The sequence below is a fragment of the Diospyros lotus genome, chromosome 7 (genome assembly GCF_014633365.1).
Source record: "Diospyros lotus cultivar Yz01 chromosome 7, ASM1463336v1, whole genome shotgun sequence".
Taxonomy (NCBI): Eukaryota; Viridiplantae; Streptophyta; class Magnoliopsida; order Ericales; family Ebenaceae; genus Diospyros; species Diospyros lotus.
The window spans coordinates 29,530,329-29,552,470 of NC_068344.1; the positions used below are offsets into that span (position 1 = coordinate 29,530,329).

A 22,142-nucleotide genomic window follows, 5' to 3' on the forward strand; every position below is an offset into this window, starting at 1 on the left:
AGAGCTTCTAACTGTTAATAATTCCTAGAATTAAAATACAAAACAAAGTGAAGAGTCTTGATAAGAAATAGGTCAAGTAGCTCCTTTGTGATCGAAAAGTCATGCGTTTTGAGGAACATGCATACAAATATAGCCCTTTCCTAACTATTGGAAAGCCAAGAGCCTTGTGCATTGCGACAGCCCCTGAAGCTAAAAAATAATAATGCTTAGCTCTCCCGTCATGAATTTGCACTGTTTCCAGAACTACTTGGGAGGGGTTGAAGTTTGGCATTCTTAACAAGAACATTGCCATCAGAATCAATGCTGTATGAAACATCTATGCCTTCTAAAACCAGATGATAAATAATGTCACCTGAAGAAGCCTCCTCATTTCCACTGTTGGCAGCTCCCTCATCTCCATCATTGCCAAGATCCAAAGAGTTAGCGCCAATTTTTGTACCATTTTCTGTGTTCACAAGGGAATTATGTGGTCGACTACGCTGGGATATTGATCGAATATCCCAGGAAAGCACCTGCTTGATCAAGCTTTGAAATTCATCAGGGGATGCATAGAGCGACTTCTTTCCCTGAAATATTGCAAAACCCAAGAAATTATCTAAATTAGACTGTTTATAGAACAGGTTTCTAATGTGATGCTGATTGAACCTGTAAACAAATAGATATGGCCTGCTTTAGTACTCACTAAGCACCCACCATTAAAGGTGGCTTAGGCTTTACAGAACAAACCATCAAACTTAAGTTGGAGAACTACCATCTGAGGATGCTATGGCGGCCATGAGAACAAAATAGCATTACAACCTAACCGGAAACTGACACAATGTTTGGATTATTGACTTCTTGTAGACTATAAACTTGAGAGTTTCTGAATGGAAACAAGGGAAGTTGGTGATTACCAATTTTCCTGGGTTCAAATAGAAAAGCAGAGTCCAGTTACACCCACTCCTAGACAACAACAACATGATACCGAGCCTTTATACCCACTTCTTCATTCTAATTTTGATTATTGAAAACCCAACACTGCCTACCTTCTTATTTCTCCCAAAACAACATAATATCAAGCCTTTATACCACCATGTGCTACATGAATTCTAGCTCTCTAGTCATCTCTCTCTATGGCCTTATCTGGTAAAAGTATATTACTTATATAAATCTAATATGCCATATGAACATCCTATATTCATTAAAAAACTAAAAAAAATCTTCTGTATTTGTGGGACTGGATGTTGTATATGACCTTCCCCAAGGTATCTTGGTGCAGGCTCGTTCCCACTTGACTTCTCATTGTCTTTCCCTTCTGTTTTCCTGGCGCAGCAGGAAGAGTGAGAAAGGGTAAAGTACATGACTAAACCCTCAACCTTGTAAAAACAAAAGAAAAGGATTCTGATGCTACTAAAGAAAAAGATTTCAAACAAAAAAGTGATTCTCAAAGAACTGAAAAGTATTTGATGAAAATTTCTCTCATATGTAGCAGGTATTTATCATATGGCTCAAAATGTTGGGTATTTAGGTACTAACATGTGCATAACATGAGCATAGGAGAGAAAAAATATTTTGGTGGATGTGTGGCCAAACAAAAAAAAAGGTCACATGCATTAAGGTTGGGGGACACCTATTGAAGATATGATATGAGAGTCACAGTTAAGATGGTCTGAATATAAGAGAAAAATATTGATAAATGCACCCGTAAGGTAAGTGGCTGAAAGGGAAAAAATTTATAGCAAAAGAGGGAGATGAAGATCATCGCAAACTTGGTGGAAAACTCTTAAATACAACATATGACATAATAACCTGACATAGGAAATGGCCACATATACAAATGATATGTCTTAAACTTTATACATATTTTTATCTAATTTCAAGTTTAACTTTATGTTATTTGTCCTACTTAAAATGTTTGTTTATATGGATTTTATATAATTTAAATCTTTTTTTTTGTAGGAAGCAAGTAAAGGAATTAAAGTCAAAGAATTGGGTTTAAAAGAAGATATTATAAATTAATTTTATAATACAATTAAAGAATTAACACTTATGGAGAGACTTGGAATTGGAGAAGGTACGGCCGCATGCATATATATATTATTATAGAGCAATTGAGGGGAGAGGGAATGGGAGGAGAATTGGAGGCAGGAGAGGAAGAACGGATTCTGGGAGAAGGAAGCCAAGGCGCACAGCGAAGCTGCAACACCCACGCACGTACCAAGGCCTCACGCATGCAGCAGCAAGGCAGAAGGCGGACGTGGGCAGGCGCAGATCCGTTTTGCCCCAGATCTGGGCAGGGAGCTTCCTCTTCTTCATTCAATTTAGTTTTTATTTTTATTTTAATTGTCTAGCTAAATTGTTTTACTTAGGGTTTGGATGAATTTTAATTTTGATAAAGGATTGTTATAAATTAGATCCATTAACAATAAAAATCACATGTTAGACTATGATATCAAAAGATGATTAGTTCATGTATGAGAATCGAGAAAGTTTAGTAAATCAAATTCCTTTTAAGATTAGAGGTTTCCAAATAACTTAATACTTATTTGTTCTTTTGATATCCACTTAGAAATTTGACAGCATAATTGAATTAATAAATGATTAATATGACTTGAGAAAGCTTATTAATTAATTGAGAAAAAATTACCATCACATACAAATAATTTTAAAATACTATAAGGGTATTTTTGGTCTTGAATTTGATTGAATAAATAATTACATAACCTAGATTAAATGAAATCTAAAGGGAAATTCTATTTGCAACCATAAGTTTTGCTCTCCGCAACCTAATTTTAATATTCCTAAAATACCCTAAGATGAAAACTCATATTTGCCCTTCATTTAAATCTTTAACGCTCAACCACCCATCATTACTTTTCAAACGCGTTCACTCACTTTCTCGACCACGATTGCCATAGCCATTTTAATCACCCACAACTATAACTGAACATTACACAACCACTATTATTCAACACCAAACATTGCTCAGGCCAGTTCTCCTTGCCATAACCAATTACTAGTTACTATCAACGGTTATTATCAGTCATGGAAGATTATTATCCACTCTTATTTATGTATTCCAGCGAGAAACAACACAATTTACAACATTTATCACTAGTTAAATCACATAATTTACATATAAATACACGAGGGATGAATTAAAAAAATAAAATTAATTAAAAAATAAAAAATACGTCTTGAAACCCCGAACCTCGAGGTTCGGGGGTTGGGAGATGCCCTGAATCTCGGGATTCGGGGGCTAGAGGATGCCCCGAACCCCGAGGTTCGGGGGTTGGGGATGCCCCCGAACCCCGGGGTTCGAGGCAAGGAAATGCCCCCGAACCCTGAGGTTCGAGGGGTGGGAGATGCCTCGAACCCCGAGGTTCGGGGTTGGGGGATGTCTCCGAACCCTGAGGTTCGAGGGCTAGGGGATGACCCGAACCCCGAGGTTTTAGGTGTTCGAGTAACCCCGAATCTCAGGGTTCGATAAGCACTCGAATCTATGGATTCGAGAAAAATCAATTCTCCCGAAGTCACGAGTTCGGGAGAATGCAATTCTCCCGAACCACAGGGTTCGGGAGAATTGCATTCTCCTGAATTCAATTAATATATGTTAACATTATATTAATTAACATATATTAATTGAATTCGAGAGAATTGCATTCTCCCCAAATGTATATAATATATTATATACTATTATTATATACTATTATATATTATATGTATATTATACTATTATATGTATTATATATTATATAGTATATATTATATGTATATTATACTATTATTATATATTATATGTATACTATTATATGTATATAATATATTATATACATATATATTATAACTATATACATATATATATAATGATTTTATATATAAATTATTTCAAATGTATATAAATTATTCCGAATCATCGTATCCCGAATCTTTGGATTAATATTATATTTATTTTTTCTTGAATTAATGTTGCTTTAATTTTAATTTATTTTGAGTTAAATGCAAATCGTAATAAAATTATGTTTATTTTTATTTCTTTAAAATTTATATTAAATTTATGATATTTTTTTATAAATTAAATAAAGTTAATTAAATAAAATATAACAGCAAATACTAAAATAAAATATTATTACAAATAACTTAACATACGTTGAAAAATTATAATTATAATAATACAGCAAATAACAACAAATAATTATAAGAAGAAGAAGAAGAGGATTTGATGCGCGTAGGGCGTCTTTTTTGGGGATAGTGTTTGGAGGGTATGTTTGGTACATAAATGGTTGCAGAAAATAATAAATATGGTTGTAAATAGTAAAATCTAATATTTTACTTTACACTGGTTACGAAGAGCAAAATATATGGTTACAAATAGAATTTCCCAAATCTAAACCCTAATTGCATTCATTTATTAATTTTTCCCATAAAAGAATTTACTTTTGCATTAATTTTTCTTGTTAGTTTTATTTTTTGTTTTTAATTAATTAATTAATTAATTAGTTCAACTTAGATTAATTTAAAATTTATTTGGTATTGTGATTTAGTCCTTGTGGGATCGACACTCCTTTCATTGCTATATGCATATTTGATTAGGATATACTTGTCTGAATTAATTGTGCATAAGTCACACATTAACGACAGATGGATGAAAGCCTAGAAATCATGTAATTGATCCCATTCCGTGGGATTAAGGCTTGTAATTTTTGTTGTTATTGTTGTTTATAGTAGGTATTTATAGGGAAAGAAACCTAAATTACCTTTTACTAAGATTCTAGGCGTTTTAACTTTACAAGACTTACCTAGTAAAATAATTACACTTGTTTTATTTTATAGGATTTATTATCTAGTAAGATAAACAAATAAATAAAATTAGATTTACTTAAATTTTATATGGTTATCAACAAGATAATCACTAAAATTAAATTTACTTACAAGATATTAAAATTGAAATTAAATTTTCATTATGTGCTTCCTACATTTTTCTTTTAGTGATCAATTGCATTATACATGGACAATGCCAATGCAAAACTATAAGAAATGAAACAGAAACAATTAAATAGGTAATCTAGATATTGACAACAAATTTGAAAAAGCAGCTACAATTAGTTCCAAAGATGCAATTAACTCTAACCAGTTTTGTCCAACAATCGGCTAGAGCAGTTGTGAAATCCTCAGAGAAGTCCACAGAAGTTACAGTTAACAAATTGTCTGCCTGTCCAAATATCAGATCTTAAAATAGAGTTTGAGGGAGCCAAAAATGTACATTATATAATAGCAACCACAAAACCAGAAACATCAAAACAAAGCAAATATCCTTTTCATGAATATGTAGAGCACAGGGGAGTGGTGTGAAAATTTTAATTCAAGTCAAATTTGAACTATAAAAATGAGAAAGTTCAACAACTCAAAAGTCAAATCTCATCATCAGTTATACGTCACTGTGAATAAAATAGTGTATTCTACCAAAAATGTATAATACAAGAGAATATATATATATATATAAGTATTTTAAATTAATTACACTAATATCTCTTACTTATCGTATTTAACACTCTTCCTCAAACTGGAATATATATATTTAGCATGCCCAGCTTGATACAAATATAATTTACACGAGAACCTCTACGTGACTTGGTGAGTAAATTAGTCAACTAATCATTGGAATCCACATATGTTGTAACTACATCCCTAGATAGCATATTTTCTCTAACAAAGTGGCAATCAATTTCAATGTGTTTAGTTCTCTCACGAAACACAAGAGTAGAAGCAATACGTATTGCAGTCTGATTGTCACAAATCAATTGCATAGACTTGACTTGAGTAACTCCTAACTTCTCTGCAACATCCCAAAATTGGGAAATTAAATAAATGATTATTAATTTGGTCGAGAACAATTAATAATTGTTAAATATTTTTGGGTTTAAGAGAAATATTGATTTAATTTTTATTTTGGTGATTATTGAGTATTTATTGTTTAAGGAAAATAATTATTTATTGGGTTAATTTAAAGTAAAATAGTAAATTATGATGTTATGAGGAAAATAAGGAATTAAAGGTAATTAATTAAATTATTTGAAAATGGTTGATAATTATTAAGTATTGTATTTGAGATGATTATTGAATATTTGTGGGTTAAAAGGAAATATTAATTTATTTGGGAATTTAGAAATTTAAGAAAATGTGTATTTATGTTATTTTGAGAAAATAATTGAGTTAATTGGGAGTAATTAAGGAAATAGTAAAATAAATTAAATTGGTGGATTTTTGAAAGTTTTAGGGTGTGAGTGAAATAAGTGAAAATGGAGTTTTGGGTGCATGTGTAATTAAACTGTATTGTGTGGGGTTAAAATGTGATTTACGGAAGTGGTTATGATTCATTATAAAATTAATGGGCCGCATATAATGAGCAAAGGAAGCAGCCAGCTCATCTGGTCACGTACGCAGGTGCAAAGGCAGGGGTCGCGGGACCGAAACCGCGCAGGCGCACGCGCTGGAGGGAGTTTTGGCTGATTTTTCAGCCAAACCTTGCCCAAAACGGCGTCGTTTTGGGCAAGGCGGTGGGCAGCCAGCCGCAGCCACATGGCGCGCGCTGGTGCGCCCGCGTTGCTGCTCTCTCACGCCTACTGTTTTGCACGCTTTTTAAGGCCAAATTGGCTATGTTTTTCTGCCGATTTTGCTGCTATAAATTGCTTCAATTGAAGCTAAAATTTAGATTAAATTGGGAGCGAAGCAGAGAGCATTCGGGAGGAAGAAAAGCGCGAAGAAAGGAGAAATTTGAGGAAAAATTGCAGAAGTTGATTTTTATTCCGTGCAATTGAAGATCCGAAGAGCGAGGTAAGTTAGTTAGCGTGTACTAAACATTTTCTACGGATTAAATCGTATTTTTAGGCTGTATTTCAATTTATTTTAGTGTTAATATTATTTTACAGTGCGTGGACATTTAAGGCCAGAAATCTGCAAAATAAGGCAAGCTCTCTTTACCTTCTATATTTTAGTGACCTTGTATACTTGTAATAGCTTTCGGTTTTAGATCGATATAATCAGATTATTGGGGATTCGCGTATAGGATTTGTATTAGTGTTTAGTATAGTTAGTAATAATTGTTAATTTGCGCAGTAGCTGAGCAAGGAGATGGAAATCTACTATTAAAATACAAGCTCCTAACCCTCTTTTCCCGTTCTTTAATTCCCGTGAGAAATTCCGTAGTTTCTCGTATTTTATCCCTTCCCTTACTCTAATTCGGCGCCTAGCATTATTTATTGAGTTATTATTTAATTGTTTTAATTTAAATTAAATCCGAGACTTCTAGAGTTTTATTTATTGTGTGCCTACGGGGGTTTGTACCGCCCCCATTCCTTTCGGAATGATGACGAACCCAGCTTGGGGACTGGGTTCCTAGACGTGCGGGTTTATTTACGATTTTCTTAAGTTTATTTATGATTCGGTTAGAGCTATTGAGCAGTGGGGTAGGGGTCGACTATTTGGTGATGTTGGGGTAGACTATTGTACGGCCCTGAAGTGGACCGTCAGGCGGACACTCCTAGTCACTGGCCGTTAACCGGTGCCGGGCACTGCTGACTAGCTCTGCCAGTATGTGATTTACTGCACGATTAGATTCATTATATTACTGTTCATGATTTGATATGCACATGGGTACGGGTTGCATGTTGGGGATATTCATTTATTGAGTATGCTTGGACATGAACATTCTAGTATGATTAGGTTGCATCTGGCACAGGCATATGCATCGCGTGTGGTTTACTATGTGGGCGGAACATGGCCTGATGCCTGGATGTATAGGCGCCAGTGTATCACGTTGATGCTCACTACGCCATTGCATTTCTATGTGCATTGCATGGCTACTGGTAGTTATTAGTTCTCAAACGGGAGGATCGTTCTGAGGGAGCCTATGGCTCGGGTGTCGAGAGTACCAACACGGACACACGGGTGGCGGGAGCACCGACCCGGGATGGTGCGCACAGGCTGCTGGAGATATTTGTTACCTTTCAGAGCAGCGGCAGGTTCGTATGGGACTTGGGTGCCGTGTGACTTGTGTGGGCCCCAAGGACCGACATGTGCTTTTATTATACTATACTATTGTGTTGTAGCGTCTCATGGCTTGTGTGTACTTGGGGGTTAGTTCTGGGGGAAGTTTATTGGTTCTATGCAGCCTTCAGCCTTTCTTTTCTTATGCTTGCTGAGTCTCTCGACTCACTTTGTTTTTCCATCATTCCAGCTAGTGGCTGCGTGAGTCAAGGGCAAAGGAGTCAGCTTTAGCGGCAGAGTCGGTATGGTGTATAGGCAGTCCCGTCAATCCATGTCAACTCTGATGGTTGAGTAAGATTTACTCTATTATTTTTACTGTGCCAGGTCATTCCTCGAGTCTCGTGTATGTCGGCACAGGAGTTTGTATTCTTTTATTTATCTTGTGACCGCTGTGCTAGCGGGGTACCCATGGTGCATGCATATATATATGGTTTCACTTCCGTTGTTTTAAGTCTTGTGTATGCATGCCAAGGTAGTTCTTGTCTTGTGTTCATTCTTTCTCCTTCAGTAGGTGCTCCCATTCGGATAGTCCGAGAGGTTGGGATATCCGGTCGGGGGTGCTTACATTCTCAATTAATTGTTTCAGCCATATTAGCTCACATGTCACAACTATTGTCCTATATTCAGCTTTTGCATTGGACCTGACGACAACAATTTGTTTATTATTTTTCCAAGAGATTGGGTTTTCACCAGCAACCATGATACATGAGATTTGAGAACCAACGTTGGATAGCGACGGTGATGGCGGCGAACAAAGTGACTAGCGGGGGTGGTATCGGTTAGCGGCAACGACGACGATGGTGGCTGGATCTTGGGTTGGGTTACGGTTTGTCTAGTGGCTCTAATACCATATGAATAAAATAATGTGTATTTTACCAAAAATGTATAATTCAAGAGAATATATATATATACAAGTATTTTAAATTAATTACACAAATACCCCTTACTTATCTTATTTAACAGTCACAATGTTAAGTCTCAACTTATCAAGCATCAGGATATAGTTCAAGTCTCAGGAATATCAATTTGTGCAACTAATACCAAAAATTAGAGCTGTGTTTTGTCTTTGAATAGGAAAACAACTGCTAGTTCTTATTTTTACAATGTTGGGTTGAAAATGATATGCACAAAGAACGTTTGATACAAAAGGTAGGTTGAATTACAAGTAGCTAATGAATCATGGAGATGGTGTTATTTTGCTCCCCGTGGCACTGTTACCCATAGAGATATGTGAAATTATAATTAGCAAATGAATTACGATGATAATACCTTTACCCATGCCGGCACTGTTGCTTCTTGGATGCAGTCACTGTATGGCAAATATGGTTTGATATCCAGGACAGGCTGTTAATATATCCACACCCTTGGAAGGTGAACTTTTAATATAAAAACCAAAGAGAAGGCATAGAGTTTTTTACTTGGTTCATCACTAATGGAGGACAGGAATACTTACTGTTCCATCAACCAGATCCGCACCCGAAACTAGAACCATATGTTCTTGGATAGCCTCCACCTAAATTAGATAAATAATATCTGCATTAAGACAATGTACTCCTCTATATGGCACAATACATGCTTTTCACTCAAAACAATGAATTTAGGATATTGAAAAACTAATATATCCTTAAAAATCCAGTAATTATTAAAAATCCATGCATGCACTTAAAAGTGTTCAACATACCTTTGCAACTGTAAGACCGATGGGACATGGGCGATGTGGAGATCTTGTAGCAAATACTCCCATCCTTCTGCCTTTCAATCTTGGTACTCTCACCTACCCACCACCAACCTTCCTTTCTTAGAACTCTATTCATTCAGGAAACTATACAAATTATCAATCAGAGCGTATGTTAAAGGTGACTCCCCCAAATGGGTGGAGTACTTGTAGGGAACACTCAATTCAAATATGGGTTCTGATGGTTGTAGTTGGACGTTCACCTAGGAAGCATTCTAGTTATTTACATTTACCATATAACTAGATAAAGTTCCTATTCTATGCATGGAACATTTTGTCACTTTGTAAACACCATTTACATAGAAAATGAAAAAAAATAAAAAAAAACATTATGTACGAATCAGATCCAAACCATACATTTTTACATAACACTAAATAACAAAAAGAGAAAAATATTCAAATGCTTAAAACACGTACCTACCTTTGCCTTAAATTTTGAGTTAGATGGATCCTTCCATAGCTTTTCAAGATCAGTGTTTAAATGAAAGACATAAATAATCCAGCAATGAGAATATTCTTCAAGGCCCTCAAGAGATGCCGGAGGAACATGAGTTGGATAAAATAGCAACTGTGCCCGAGCAAGAGGTACAAGTAAAGGTTGCCTAGGTGTCCCATTCCTGCACACACCAGAAGTGTTCAGACATCAGAAATCAAACAAGCACCAATGCACATCAAGGTAGAAAGGTAGGAAGATGAGTGTGCACAAGGTGCTTCTGTTCATGGGTGCAGAGCAACATAAGCTACTTGTTTGCGCCTCAAGGCTCAAGCTCACTTGGGCCAATTCAGCCATTTTGGTGTTAAATTTGGAAAAGACCAAGGTTTAGTCAAGGAGCTTAGTTGCCTAATGAGCAAACTTTTAGCAATCCTAAGTTATAAATTATCTGATGCAGGTGATTCAGATTGTTCAACCATAGAAGGAATTCACCCAAAGAGAATGCTGAATGAAAAAGTTGGACAATTTAATAGGTCAAAAACCAAAGAATTAATAGGTTAGATCCTATATAAGGTGTCATAAGCAAAACAAGTGACAGACTATATCAATAAAAAGTGTCATAATTAAACAATTGATAGGTTGAATCATATATGAGGTGTCATTAAGAATTAAGTTCATCGATAAATTCAAGCCAAACCATACATTAACAAACAACTTCAGAACTATTAACAGAGCTCAACACCAGGCTTCGACATGATCCATTAAGCCAAAACAATCTTGGATGAGCAATGGTGACCTTGGCTTGCTCACTTACTGTCAGGACCCAAGGGTTTACTAGGGCTAAAATAGTAATTAGCCTATTTTACATTTTATTTGTATTTTTCTGTTAGTTTGTTATTTTCTGTAGAGTAGCTATATAAAGCTACTGAAATCTGTTGGTAGGACAGGTTATGAATGATAATTGAATTTCAGCTTTCCCCTCTCATCAATTCTCTCTCAAAATCCCCTCTTGTTTCCCTCCGCCTTCTCTTTAATCTCTCCCTTCCTCTGTTCTATCTGCAACTCTCCCTCATTTATGTCTATTATCTTCATTTCTGTCCAATTCTTCCCCAATCCTTCTATTCTTGTCCAAATTACCTCGGATTCTTCCAATTTTCAATCCAAACCCTAGGCTAAACCCTAGATACATGATAATTTGTTATCAGAGCAGTCGTTCTTTGGCTGTGAGTTCGGAAATTCAATAGTTGTTCCAATCCAATTTTGAAGAAATCAAGCTAGATTCCAAGTAGAGAAAATCAGTCATTGGAAGCAAATTCAGACGGTGATTCTTGGTTACTGATAAGCTATCGTTTCCTATCTAATTCCAAAGGTATCAAAGGTTGCTCTCTTAGCCGTGATAGAACCGACAGACTTCAATTGCTGCAGTCCCGATTTAGGAAGGCGACCTCAGCCATTATTGGAACTAATTGACAATTTAGGAGATTCCGATTAGAAGTCTGACGACTCATAGTAACGAATCAGAGAAGCAAATTCCATAGGCGGTGATTCCAATTGAATTCTAGGTTGTGAACTCTGGCAATTCTTATCCGATTCGACTTGAAAGTGATCTAAAAAAAGTGAAAGTCAAATGATTACTGATTATCGACGGTTACTGAACAAGGCATACCTATAGGCCGTTCGCGATTGTTTCTATCCTTTAAACTTAGGCGATTCCAACAGGTTGTGATTAAGGTGAACTCAACAACAAGCAGTGTCAAGCAAAATTCCGACGACTCTCAGTGCAATTAGTTGAGCAGCGAATTCCAGTGATTTCGACAAATTAAACAGAGTCGAATGACGATCGTCACCAAGCAACTCTGGGTTCGAATTGTTTGAAGGCAAAACAAAAGGTTGATTTCGGCTTTGAAATATGGTTAACTTTGTTCTAATTTGAAAGGCAAAGAAGAGCGAGTGCTCCTCAACTATTGAATTGCATTTTGAGGCAAGTATAGGAGACTATTGCAGCAGGCAAGCCAGGAGGTGGAATCGGATCTATCGCCTAGCGGCTCATTTCATTGGAGAATTGAAGGTCGCTGACTGTTGTGAGGTGATCATTTATCCTAGGCGACTGTTGTGAAACGGATGCAAAGGAGAAGTAATTCCAGAGGCAGATTCCATTAAGGGGTGGATTCCTCCAACTTCTCCTACTCCTTGATTGTAAACGATCTAAGTTGTTCATTGTTGACAAATTCAGGCGAATTCTAAGATTGCATCAAACTAGAGTTGATTAGGTCATGAGAAGTATGGAATTCATCATGTATAGAGCTCCTGTTTCTTGGCCTTCAACTTGTCCTGCTCATGAGATTTTTGCCATGGCTGATAGCACACATGTGAAACAATTCGAGTCTCAATTGCAGCAAAAGAATGTACATTTTCAGTTGGATACAACAAAAATCATGAGGAATTTAGCCAGAATCATGAGACATGGGAAAAGAAATTTGATAATAAGCTCAGTCAAATGCACGAGGAAACAAGCAATGTGATAAACAAAACGTGCGAGGAAATAGGTCATGTGATACGCGAGCAAATGCAAGAGTTTTTCATAATGCTGTCTAAGGAGTATCAATTTAGTGTTCTAGCTAAATTCTTCTATAAGTTGGGAGGAGATGCTTCAGATAATTATATCAGAAGTTCTAACCAAGAGATGATTGATTCAAACACTCAATCATTAGAATTGAACGACCGTAACAGAGAGCATGTCTGGACAGGAAGGGCAGTTGCAAGAATTGACACTGGAACACCATTGGAGGAGAAATTTGTTGAAGATAAATCTTGGGTGTACAACAGCGAGCATGAGACAGCTCAAGAGGAAGAGGTTTTTGCTATTTTATTTGTTCAAATTCCAGTTGGTGAGCTATCGTATCAGATCATCTCTTGGCTGGCAAAGAGATTTGAGTCCCTTACTATTACTGAAAATGGTATGATTGGAGATATATCCTTAGCTGAGGTATCTTCCAATATTGTGAAGGTATGTGGATTTGGTAAGGAAATATGGGGCAACTTGTAATTGGAGGACAGCTACGAAAAAGAACTGAAGCAGGCTTTATCGTTGGAAATAAGGTTTTGCATGAGTTGGACAATTCAATTTTTCAAGGAAGGTTACGATACTTTGTGCTAGTAAAGCAAAACACTGCTGTGGAGATGTCAGAGTATGGATTCAACAAATAAATCTCTATTGAGGTTTCAGCTGAGGGAAATAGCTAAAGGAGCCAAAAGTTCTGTTGTGGAAAACAAAGCTCCTACTATTTTGTTTGTTCTCATTCTAGCTGGCCAATTAGGATTTTTGTCTACTATAATGAAGGATGGAGTGATGACTGGAATTGATGTTGCAGCAACTCCTAGTTCTACTGCTCTCCAACAGCTTTTGTTTGGGTATCTAAAGCAAGTCTACATTACTCAATCGCTACATCTGCAAGTTATTGCAAATATTTTTGCAATAGAGAATGATTGTTGGCTTGTCAAGAATACATTAACTGCAGCTATGGATGTGTGTCTGCCATCCTTACTAGTATTAGATGGTGATGAACTATTAAAGGAAGTTAAGGGCATAGTTAGTCTTTCCTCGGGACTCCAAACAACCAACATCGAATAAGCAGTGATGGGAAAATTGGTATGAACAACAGTCAACAGGTTTTAGCTGTTAACTACAATAACCAGAGAGTGGTTGCTTTTGGTTTTGTTTCAACTAATGAGTCCAAGAGAGCTATTGACAACACGTTAGGCTTAGAAAAGTTTTTCAAGATTGCGCCAACTAAGCTATGGAAGAGAAGGAAAAGCATATTGGAAGCTATGGAGGTTTGGCATTTCTTGGGGACAAGAAATGTTTTAAGACAGGGGGAAAAGTCAGGACCCAAGGGTTTACTAGGGCTAAAATAGTAATTAGCTTATTTTACATTTTACTTGTATTTTCCTGATAGTTTGTTATTTTCTGTAGAGTAGCTATATAAAGCTACTGAAGTCTGTTGGTAGGGCAGGTTATGAATGATAATTGAATTTCAACTTTCCCCTCTCATCAATTCTCTCTCAAAATCCCCTCTCGTTTCCCTCTGCCTTCTCTCTAATCTCTACCTTCCTATGTTCTATCTGTAGCTCTCCCTCATTTATGTCTATTATCTTCCCCATTTCTGTCCAATTCTTCCCCAATCCTTTTGTTCTTGTCCGAATTACCTTGGATTCTTCGATTTCAAATTGTTATTTATTATGAAGCATCAAAGTGATGCCGTTTTGGCCCCTAGTTGGAGGAAGGTAGCGGGGCAACCCGGTTGCCTTTTGGCAACCCGCTGGAAGGCCACGCGACAACCTCCAGCTGGCCCTCTTGGCAGCTGCTGCTTTGATCTACCCGAGTCTCTTTTTCCAATCTGATCTTGTCCATCCATCTTGCTTTATCGCGAGCTGATCCAAGCCATCAATCTTGCTTTATCTCAGGTTATCTCAGCCATCCATCTTGGCTATTTATGTGCCGCCTCAGGATTCGATCATTGATGGGAAAGAGAGGGGGAGAAAAGGGCATTGGGGATTAGGGTTTCATTTATGTCGTTTTGGCCGAGAGTCTGTGTGGGGTTTCCTTTCTCAGGGGTCCGGGTGAGATTTTCTATTCTCAATTTTTGTCTTCTGTAAATGCTCTGTATATTCTCTTTGTTCACTAGCTTGATTGGTAGACCTTTGATCTTGAATTTGTGATCATTGGGTCGATTTTGTTAGCAAGGTTAGTGATGTACAAAGAGTCTGGTATGTTGATGTAAATCGATTGTACTCCTTCTCTTTATAGTGCAGTGAGCTCTTCTTACCAGAGCTCAATGTGGATGTAGCTTAATTTTTGGGTGAACCACAGTAAAAGCCTCGTCCCCTTTGCGTTATTTATTTTTATGTTGTTTATGCTTTTATTCTATATATCTCGTATATGTTTGCCATGATTGTGTTGGGAGTTTAATCCTTTCAGTTCTATCAGAAGCTTTTGTTATCTGTGGTTTGATCTTTGTGAGCAATTTATTGTGCGTTTATTGTCCAACAAGTGGTATCAGAGCCCTTATCTTTGATAGCGTTGTTAGGGCTTGAATACTCTCAGAGTCGATCGGTTTCAAATCTAGGGTTTTCGTTTGTTTTGTGGTCTCTATCCCTTTAGGGTTTTCTGAGAATCTAAGTCAACAGGTGTTTGCTGTGTGTGTCTCAATAAGAGTCTAAAGCCACTTTAAGTTACCTTCGTGCAAGGCGAAGATGATGTCTACCTGATTTGAAATCGGAATATTTGATGGCAAAGGAGATTTTGGAAGCTGGAAAAAGAAAATGAGAGTTCTGCTCTCTCATCATAAAGTATTGATAGCACTAGAAGCTGATGACCGAAAATGGTCACTTGATCAGCTTGCAAGAACCCAGGAGGTAAGAGAAGAGGCATTCAACCTCATTTTCCTTCACTTTGGTGACACTGTCATACGTAAGGTAGATGGTATGTCTAACCCTATTGATTTATGGAATAAATTAGATTCATTATACTCTGTAATGTCTGCACCTAATTTAGTATACTTGAAAGGCATGCTGTTTAATTTCAAAATGAATACATCTAAGTCAACGGATGAAAACATAGACGAATTCACTAGATTTGCATTATTACTTAGAGGTATTGATCAAGCATTAGGTGACACAAGTGAAGCTATGATTCTGTTAAATTCTTTACCTGATGACTATGATGTAGTAAAGCATGCATTAAGGTATACTGGCATTGTTCCTAGTCTGGACCTTATTATCTCGGGTATTAAAGCTATGGAACTGGAACTAGAACTGGAACTAGGAACATCTAAAAGGTCTGGAAATAATTTGTTTGTAAAGAGTAAGAATGAGAAAAAATCCTTTAACAGTAATAATGATCACTCTAACGGGTCAGGGCAAAAGAGTAAGAAGAAAGACAAGAAGGGTAAACAAAAATGGAAGTGTTATTACTGTGGAAAGGAGGGTCACATTAAGAAGTATTGCTATGATTTTATTAAGAAACAAAAATAGGGGGAAAATACAAATGTAAATGCAGGAACCTCTAATTGTTTAATTGAAGTACTTAATGTCTCTTGTTTATCTGCTGAACATGAATGGGTAATGGATTCTGGTTGTTCTTTTCATATGTGCCCTAATAGAGAATGGTTTCTAAATTTTAACCAGAGGGAAACTGGTACTATCTACATGGGTAATAATCAATCATGTAGTGTTCAAGGAATAGGAAATATATCTTTAAAACTGCATGACAACAAAACCATAATTCTAACTGATGTAAGGTATGTACCAGGCTTAAAAAGAAATCTAATATCTCTTGGCACACTTGATGAGTTAGGTTATTCATATAGAGCAAAAAACGGTTTCCTGCATGTTCTTAAAGATGATAATCTTATCTTGTCTGGTACTAAGAAAAATGGCTTATACATTTTGAATGGTTGTTACTCTTCCTTTGTTAACATGCTTTCTGCCTACATAGCTAATACTGATAAGACAGATCTATGGCACCTGAGGCTTAGCCATATGAGTCTGAAAGGTCTTCAGGCACTGTCAAACCAAGGTTACCTTGGAACAATGCCTGTTGGGTCTCTCGACTTTTGTGAACCATGTGTTCTGGGCAAGCAACACAGGGTGAGTAAGGGAACTCACTTGGCGAAGGCATGCCTGGAATATCTTCATGCTGACCTATGGGGGCCTTCTCAAGTCCCCACCTTTGGTGGTAACAGGTATTTTCTATTTATTGTGGATGATTTTACTTGAAAGGTATGGGTGTTTCTATTAAAATCAAAAGATCAGACCCTAGAGAAGTTTAAAACCTGGAAAACAATGGTAGAAAACCAAATAGATAGAAAAACCAAAACCCTTAGGATTGACAATGGCCTTGAGTTCTATAGTAGAGCCTTTGATACTTTCTGTAATGATCATGGTATACTTAGACATAGAACAGTTATGAACACTCCCCAACAAAATGGGGTAGTTGAACGAATGAACAGAACCTTACTTGAAAAAGTTAGGTGCCTATTATTTACATCTAACATGTCTAAGTCATTTTGGGGTGAGGCTCTATCCACTGCAGCTCATTTAGTAAATAGAAGTCCTTCTACTGTTTTAAATTTTAAATGCCTAAGGAAAATTGGACTGGTAGGAAGCTAAATTTAAATTACTTAAAAGTATTTGGCTGTGAAGCCCATGCTCATACGTCTAAAGGAAAACTTGAACCTAGGTCCATCAAATGTGTGCTTGTTGGGTACCAAGGGATATAGGTTATGGGATAGGGGATTTGCTAGAATCAAAATCATAATCAGTAGAGATGTTATCTTTAATGAAAATATTTTCCCTTGTAAGACCAACAACCTAACAGAAACAAACACTCAGCAAAACCTAGATGATCTTGTTGTGTTAGGGGGATCTCAGATTGAGATGGAGCAACCAGCAGGAAATAATTACCTGCCAACTGTTCCAGCCTCACTTGATCAAAATCAACCAAATGTTACCTTGCCTATGTCACATGATGAAAGTACCTCTGATCATGATGATGATTAAGAGGAACAAGAGAATGAACCTGAAATTGAGGTGGAGCATCATAGCTCACCCCAAGATCTTAGTAACTATCAGCTAGCCCGCGATAGGAGCAGGAGGGTTGCTAGATCCCCTGCAAGGTATGCTTACTCTGACCTAGTGTACTGTGCTTTAATTGTTAGGAAAGAATTGAGGAGCAATGAGCCAACCTCTTATGAGGAGGCTGTCAGCTCCAAAGATTCTGTCAAATGGAAACAAGCCATGGATGAGGAAATGAACTCCCTCAAGATAAATGGCACCTGGAATTTGGTCCCTAAGCCTGAGAAACAGAAACTGATCCAGTGCAAATGGCTGTTCAAATTAAAAGAAGGTATGTCTCCCACTGATCCACTTAGATACAAAGCTAGATTAGTTGCTAAGGGTTTCACTCAAATGGAGGGTATAGACTACAATGAAATTTTCTCACCAGTAGTCAAATTTAAGACCATTCGCATGATGGTTACTGTTGTTGTTCAATTTGATTTAGAATTAGAACAATTAGATGTAAAAACAGCTTTCTTGCATGGTGACCTTGATGAATGTATTTATATGATTCAACCAACTGGTTATGTTAATCATACTCATCCTGAACATGTATGCTTACTGAAAAAATCGTTGTATGGCTTAAAACAATCCCCAAGACAATGGTATAAAAAGTTTGATAGTTTTACTCTAGGGATTAGTTTTGTAAGAAGTCAATATGATAATTGCTTTTACTTCATTCTCTCTGATATCCTTGTTTATCTACTGTTGTATGTAGATGATATTCTGATAATCAGTAAGTCCAAAGATAAAATTAGTGAATTAAAGTTAATGTTAAACACTAATTTTGATATGAAAGATCTAGGACCTGCTAGGAAAATCCTAGGAATGACAATAGAGAGAGAAAGAAGTAAATCAACTTTGAAAATTCATCAACATGACTATCTTATTAAAGTTGTTCAAAGGTTTGGTATGCATAATTGTAAAACTGTAGGAGTTCCTTTAGCTGGACACTTTGCTCTATCTAAATCTCAATGCCCTATAACTAATTCAGAATTAGTTAAAATGGAAAATATCCCCTATGCCAATGCAATCGGAACTGTTATGTATTCAATGATTAGTGCTAGGCCTAATCTTGCATATTCAATATCTCTGCTTAGTAGATATATGTCAAATCCTGGGAAACCACATTGGGATGCACTGAAATACATGTTAAGATATATTAATGGATCTGTAGACATTGGCCTGTGTTATAAAAGGAGATTTGATACTCTTGATCTTGTGGGATATGTAGATTCTGACTTTGCAGGTGATAGGGACTCAAGGAAGTCAACAACTGCATACTTTTTCACCTTGGGTGGAAATTGTATCAGTTGGAAATCCCAACTTCAGCCTCTGGAGGCTTTGTCCACCACCGAGGCTGAATATGTTGCTGTGACTGATGCCTTCAAAGAGGCTATATGGCTGCAAGGCCTAATCAACGAGATCCACTTGCTTCAAAGCAAAGTAGCAGTGTTCTCAGACAGTCAAAGTGTCATTAACCTCTCCAAGAACCCGGTATATCATGAACGAACCAAGTATGTAGAGGTAAGGTATCATTATGTTAGAGATTTAATAGCTAATGACACTGTGAGCATTTTGAAGGGGCCTACAGAAAATAACCCAACTAACATGGGGACAAAAGTTCTAACTGCAACCAAGTTCAAGCATTGCTTGGACCTGCTGCATGTTGGAGTTGGTTGAACTATTAGCCAACATGAGCTATGAAGGTAAAAATTGAAGCATGCTGCACTTTTTTAAGATTGGGAGTTTACTGATGCTTTGATGCTTCAAGGTGGAGATTGTTATTTATTATGAAGCATCAAAGTGATGCCGTTTTGGTCCCTACCTAGAGGAAGGTAGCGAGGCAACCCGATTGCCTTTTGGCAACCCGCTGGAAGGCCACACGGCAACCTCCAGCTGGCCCTCTTGGCAGCTGCTGCTTTGATCTGCCCGAGTCTCTTTTCCCAATCTGATCTTGTCCATCCATCTTGCTTTATCGCGAGCTAATCCAAGCCATCAATCTTGCTTTATCTCAGGTTATCTCAGCCATCCATCTTGACTATTTATGTGCCGCCTCGGGATTCGATCATTGACAGGAAAGAGAGGGGGAGAAAAGGGCATTGGAGATTAGGGTTTCATTTCTGTCGTTTTGGCCGAGAGTCTGTGAGGGGTTTCCTCTCTTAGGGGTCCGGGTGAGATTTTCTATTCTCCATTTTTGTCTTCTATAAATGCTCTGTATATTTTCTTTGTTCACTAGCTTAATTGGTAGACCTTTGATCTTGAATTTGTGATCATTGGGTCGATTTTGTTAGCAAGGTTAGTGATGTATAGAGAGTCTGGTATGTTGATGTAAATCGGTTACACTCCTTCTCTTTATAGTGCAGTGAGCTCTTCTTACCAGAGCTCGATGTGGATGTAGCCCAATTTTTGGGTGAACCACGGTAAAAGCCTCGTCCCCTTTGCGTTATTTATTTTTATGTTGTTTATGCTTCTGTTCTGTATATCTCGTGTATGTTTGCCATGATTGTGTTGGGAGTTTAATCCTTTCAGTTCTATCGGAAGTTTTTGTTATCTGTGGTTTGATCTTTGTGAGCAATTTATTGTGCGTTTATTGCCCAACACAAGTCCAAATCCTAGGCTAAACCCTAGGTACATGACACTTACCCAGATACCTCTAAGCTTGACAGATTAATACTTCACTCACAATAATAACCAATGTATTATTTTAACAACCTGAGGTCAAATCGATATAGTCTGGATCCAGCTTTTCAGATATTGATAAACCTGCAATTGATTGAAGACAATAATTTCCGATCTGTATCATTATTCAGCAAAATTTCATGGTTGCTTTAAACCATTCATCCAGGAATTATTGCTCCCAAGTTAGCAATTTCCTTTAACTTATGGTTTTCTAAACTAAATATAATTTACAAAGACAGGAAATTCTCTAGCAATTAACCAGTATCCAACATCTGAGTGCAATGAGATGTAGTCAAACCGGCAAACAATTTACGCATATGCGTAACCATTCCATTAAATCCAGCTTCATGTCTAGCGGCAAGGACTAGGCTTCTAAGACAGGAATAAGCAGTATCACATAAACAAGTAAGATTATTTGATCACCAACCTAAAACAGTAGTATGCCATTTATCCCCATTACCTAGTAGAGTAACACGACCGGACCACGCCAATAGGTGCCATGGGATAAGAATTCAACTGCAAATTCTCAGAATTATTTTTGACTAGTGTTTCTCTCAAAGCCTGCAACACATAGAAAACAAAAATTAAATAGATACGTCATTCGATGTCACAAGACTGGCGCTGCTCTACTGAATGGCTTCATAAGCTTTAATCAATAGGCTAATCAGCAACTATCCAAAAGCTTTTCACTGCAAGGGGAAATGTCTATTGTTCCTAATTCACATCCATTCTGAATTAGTACTAATGGTCTTTCTAGTTCATACTTCATAACTCCCTTAGAAGCCAAGGCTGATTCGGAGGTTTTCCTTTCTGCTAGACATATACATAGGTTAGATACACACACACAGAACAGTGAAACACTACATAAGAATGATCAATACCTGCTGGGCCCTGATGCGACCTTGCCTCTCAGAAGCACACTTTTCCAAGCTCGACTTGAGAGCTTTCTCCAGCTCTCGAACCTTCTCCTTCCCATCGAATCTCGAGTTTCTTCTGCAAAAATACACTAACAAATAAAAATAAAAATAAAGATTATATTTTTCACCAGTTAGAGAAAGAGGGAGAGGTTTCAGAGAGAGTACCCGAGACGGCAACGGCGGAGGAGATAGTGGCGACGGCCAATGTTAAGGAGAACGCTAGCCACTTCGATTCAGTTCGGTCGGAGGCTGCCATGTAACTGTTGTGTTTCTCGCCGGACTCCCCGAAACCAAACTCTTAATAAGCCTCAAGGCCCAAATATTGTGGGCCGTTCTTTCCCAGGCCCCAAAGTTTCTTTCCAGATCTTTTAACAAATTTAAAATAAAAATAAAATTATCTGCATCCATGTTAGACAAAATATAACTGTAATACCATGTAAATATGATAATATGGTATTGCAGTGATGTTGTAATGTTGTGTTGGTTATGAAGCATTTAATGACACCGTTTCAATTAAAGGAGGCGGGCAGAAGGGTCAACTGCAATCGTTGCCAATTGATAACAGAGGGCACTTTGGAAACCTCTTGATTGTCCTTCTCTTTATCGTGTCGAATGCCTTGTTCTTGTGCGCAATTTGGATCGTAGATGTTGTCTTCTATCTGTTGTAATCCTAGCCATTCTTTTACATCGTGTGACCCTTATTTATTCATTGTGCATCGAGATTTGCAATGAT

General features: G+C 37.2%; 1 protein-coding gene across 3 annotated transcripts; it reads right to left on the bottom strand.

Moving 5' to 3' along the window:
• Positions 1-66: 66 nt before the first annotated feature.
• On the bottom strand, positions 67-21,711 carry LOC127806618 (uncharacterized). Of its 3 annotated transcripts, none has more exons than XM_052344012.1 (9): positions 21,575-21,711; positions 21,374-21,498; positions 20,953-21,053; positions 10,182-10,377; positions 9,707-9,799; positions 9,479-9,538; positions 9,295-9,369; positions 5,111-5,191; positions 67-566 (listed from the first exon to the last, which is right to left on the bottom strand). In XM_052344012.1, the coding sequence occupies exons 1-9, from the start codon at positions 21,663-21,665 to the stop codon at positions 219-221; spliced, it is 1,170 nt and encodes a 389-aa protein (XP_052199972.1). In that variant the 5' UTR covers positions 21,666-21,711; the 3' UTR covers positions 67-218. The 3 variants fall into 3 exon arrangements, with proteins under 3 accessions (XP_052199972.1, XP_052199974.1, XP_052199973.1); XM_052344014.1 differs by having other exon boundaries at positions 21,374-21,485; positions 21,575-21,699; XM_052344013.1 differs by lacking the exon at positions 9,295-9,369.
• Between the last annotated feature and the right edge of the window lie 431 nt (positions 21,712-22,142).

Bases quoted from the DNA above. Each gene is read 5' to 3' on its own strand.
- LOC127806618 (XM_052344012.1), bottom strand. From the start codon at position 21,665: ATGGCAGCCTCCGACCGAACTGAATCGAAGTGGCTAGCGTTCTCCTTA. The intron at 9,539-9,706 runs GTATGTTGAACA...TATCTAATTTAG, and splicing joins TCGGTCTTACAGTTGCAAAG to GTGGAGGCTATCCAAGAACA. The intron at 567-5,110 runs GTTAGAGTTAAT...GCAATATTTCAG, and splicing joins CCGATTGTTGGACAAAACTG to GGAAAGAAGTCGCTCTATGC.